General features: G+C 43.5%; 1 protein-coding gene across 5 annotated transcripts in view; it reads left to right on the forward strand.

Annotated features, from left to right (window-relative positions):
* FAM49A (family with sequence similarity 49, member A) overlaps nucleotides 1-3,940 on the forward strand; it is a 68,298-nt gene that overhangs the window by 58,410 nt on the left and 5,948 nt on the right. For all 5 annotated transcript variants that reach the window (XM_008593484.1, XM_008593487.1, XM_008593486.1 and 2 more), the window contains exon 10: nucleotides 2,831-2,901. In XM_008593484.1, coding sequence (XP_008591706.1) covers nucleotides 2,831-2,901 — 71 coding nt within the window. The remainder of the gene's footprint in view (nucleotides 1-2,830; nucleotides 2,902-3,940) is intronic.

Consider the following 3,940-nt stretch of genomic DNA (forward strand, 5'->3'; position numbering starts at 1 on the left):
ATGCTATTTTAAAACGTTTTTATTTGCATAATAGTATATTATGAACATTGGTCATATCAATATTTTTTTTACTGTGTTCTTTGTGAGGAGTTAACATTTTCTTACTATAGATTGAGTACTTTATGAATAACTCTATAAAAACCATATGAATATGGATTGATTTTATTACCTGGTAAGACATTCTCATTTACCGTAGCTATTTGTTAGCTTGTCACAGAGTCAACAATTAAAAATGCACTGGGTACAATTATGCCTTGTAGCCTTAACCTTTAAAAGCTTGGCTTTACATGTCATTTACTGAGTCTTTCTATTGCAGTTGTAAGCAATGTGTATAGTTAAATCTTCGCATATAGTCTTGATGAAGTCTCTTTGTTCATGCAGGGCTCGCTAAGAAAGGTTTGTTCACACTGAAGTTTGCATGCACCTCTAAGAAAGTTGCATGCTTACGAAGCACTGCACATATTCAAGATGGACCATTTTCTTCCAGATACCAGTCTGCTTCTAAGCAAGCATTTATAGGCACTAGGTCTATAAATCCTTATGAAATCAACATCAACCATGGGGCCCTGGAAGAGGTACTGCACGTGCACTTACAAAGGGCAGGCCCTGGAGAGCAGAACAGATGTGCAGTGAGCTCTGGAAATGCAGGCGAGGGAGAAACTCATTTTGCTGATGGGTAGAAACAGTGGGTGACGTTAGAGGTGGACTTGAAGAAGGTGTAGGACTTAACAAAATGGACAAAGGGAAGTGAGTACTCCAGGAAGAGGGAATCATCAGAGCAAAGCCACCAGGCCCAGAGGGGTACAATCCATTTAGAGAATAGACGCTAATCTTGGGTGCCAGGAAGGGAGGGTTGGGGTGAGATGGTATTTTCAAATGATTTCCTTAGAATCTTATGAAATGACCCAATAAGGAATCAGTCCTTGACCCCATGTCCCCAGCCCAGACTTCACCTAGAATTCCAGACCCCACTTCCTATGGATACCTGAATCATGGCCAGCCCAAAACCAAAGGTTCTCCTTTCCCTACAAACCTGTTCCTTCTCCTGGGTTCCCCTCCTAGGAGGTATTTCACCATCCTCCCACCCAGGCTCTAAGCCAGAAACCTAGAACTGTCCCTGGGCACCTAGGAACTGTCTTTGTCACCCCCATATCTTACCAGGCCGCCCCGTCCCTCCCCGCTGCTCCGTACCCACCACTGCTCCCACCCTTCACACCCTCAGGGCTCTCACTGGTCCTCTTCTCTCCATTCTTGCCTCCTTCTGGTTCCTTCCATACTAACCACACTAGTAGATTGTTTAACACCTGTCAAGGGTTTTTTCTACAGGTAAATGACCCCACCTCCCCAGCATGCTGTTAAGCCCACCCTGGATCCGGCCCTGACTTGTTATTCACACCCACGCTTTCATGGTCCTGAAGTGGAACTAGAAATTCCCTACGAGCACCCACTCTTCTTCTACCCCCTTTTACATCTATTCCTCAGTGCCCCTGGACCAGTTTTACAAGAACTCTCATCGCACTGTGCTAGTGAGCTATCTGTCTCTCTCCTCCCACCAGACCATGAACTCTACTGAGAGGAAGACCGAATCTCTGCATCCCTAGCCCTGATGCCATCCCAGGACCAGGATGGGACATACCTGGCCTCCTTGTAGCCTCTGCCAATCCTGCACCCATGACAGACATCTCTAATTGACTGTGACGTCTTCTGTTGTGAACCTATATAGAACCCCCAAATGATTCTCAATCCTGTGCCCTAGCTGCTTCCATAAATCTATGAGGGTCTATTAGGCCTTTAAGATAAAACTTTTAATATACCAGAAGAAAACCCACAGAAAATGTTTACATAAGTGACCTTTATAAAACAGGCCTTCAGTATAACCAAATACAATACAGCGCATGAACATCTGAGTTTAAAATGAGTGTCTCTTCTTTGTGGAAGGATTCTTGCTTTGCCAAAATTGCTCCATGCTGTGCATAATACATTTGTAATCTATATGAATTTAGTTTTTATGCACCTTCTAAATTATAAGTAAATTGTATTCCAAGTGCACAAAAGGCTGAGAAACTTTCCTAGGTTCTTGCACATACTAAACAAGCAAGCATGGATTAAAGCCAAGCATTAGGTCTCTATGAAGTTTGCATTCTTAAAAATTGCCCTTTACCGATATTCTCAAAAATGATTAAGATATAGACCTGTACCCCCATAAGCTCCTGGTCTAGTGAGGGGGCAAATTAATCTGGCGCTAAACTCTCCAAAGTTCTCTTATAAATGCCGGAGTAATATTGGGAACACAACAAAGTTGTGGTTACTTCTACCTGGCGAGGGTAGTGAGGTTGGAAGAGGCTTCCTAGAGTTGGTGATCTTCATCTGAGTGCTAAAAAATTTTTTAAGGGATTTCCAGCCAAATAAAGGTAGAAAAGCATTCTGGGCAGAAGGATGGCAAAAAATTATTGAGTTTATAATACATTCAGCAAATCTCAACTGAGCACTGAGTAGAGGGAAAGCCCTGCACTTCGCTCCAAGTACTCCTGTCTTTATATCCAAATGCGAGGCAAATAAAATGTACAACTGCAGTATGGTATGAAAATTGATAGTGATTGTGATCATACAGAACCCTCTAGAAGCCTAGAGGAGCAACTNGTATGAAAATTGATAGTGATTGTGATCATACAGAACCCTCTAGAAGCCTAGAGGAGCAACTCACCAGCCTGAGGGGTAGGAAAGCCTGTCAGTCATTTCCGTGTTTGATTCTTATGGGCAGAAATAATGTGCTATTATTATGGACAAAAATACTAAGATATTAACAAAACATTGTGCTTTCTCCTCCTAGATGAAAGGCTGCATAAAGGTTTTGAAGGAACAGGCCCCAGACAGTGTGGAGGGGCTGCTAAATGCCCTCAGGTGAGCCCAGCTCTGTGGTAGACTCACACAGGGCAGCTAACCCTTCAGATCTATTGCAAATTTAAATGCTGTTGGGAACCAAGGACTAAAGCACCAGGCTTGCCCCTTGCACATTTGAACACATTTAAACTTCCCAACAGCTTGTTGAGGTTAGCACCATTTGTATCACCTTTTTTTTGCAGATGGAAGAAACTGAGATTCAGAGAAGTCAAATAACTTGCCAAAAGTTATGTAGTAAATGGCCATCCTAGGACCCACACCCAGGTCTGGGTGACCCCACAGGCCATGGAACTAGCTCTTGGCCACACTGCTTTGTGGTTAGTGGACACTCCTCAGAAGAGGAGTCTTCCAGCATTTTACCTTCTCCTTCACCAGTGGTTCTCAAATCTGGCTCCACACAAGGATTATGGGGGTAGCTTCTGAAAACACTGATGCTCAGACTCTGACCCAGACCAAGAGAATCAGAATCTCTGGGCTAGGGGCTCATACATTCGTGTGTGTGTGTGTGTGTGTGTGTGTGTGTGTGTGTGTGTGTGTTCGTTCTAAAGCTCTCCAGGCGATTCCCATGTGCAGCTGCCGAAACTGAGAACTCTACAGTGACAGTTCTACAGTGTCTGGATGCTCATGCATTTGGCCAGCTGTGGCTTGTTACAGCTCCTCAGGGCCAACAAGTTATGCCCAAGCACTTCCCTTCTTCCCAAGGATACATGTCTTAATCCACTTCAGGGAAGGGATTCTTAGTTTTTGGCTTTGACGCTTCCACAGGAACTTGTTGAATCACACTCCTGTGTGAATCATTCCACTACTAGATTGCAACCTGGAAGGTTTATGATCCCTGCTGTCTTCTTCATCCTTGATTTCCCTCAGTGCCACTCACTGTTGTGCATGCAGTAAGTGGAATGGATCAATAATCCTCTGCCTATATATAATACTCATGTTTATATTCCACTTTCAATCATATTGTCTTATTTAATTACCACAGCTCAGAGAGGTAAGGCTGACATATTATCCCCATTTAATAAATGAAGAAACTGAATGC

The sequence above is a fragment of the Galeopterus variegatus genome, unplaced genomic scaffold (assembly GCF_000696425.1).
Source record: "Galeopterus variegatus unplaced genomic scaffold, G_variegatus-3.0.2 Scaffold9229, whole genome shotgun sequence".
NCBI lineage: Eukaryota > Metazoa > Chordata > Mammalia > Dermoptera > Cynocephalidae > Galeopterus > Galeopterus variegatus.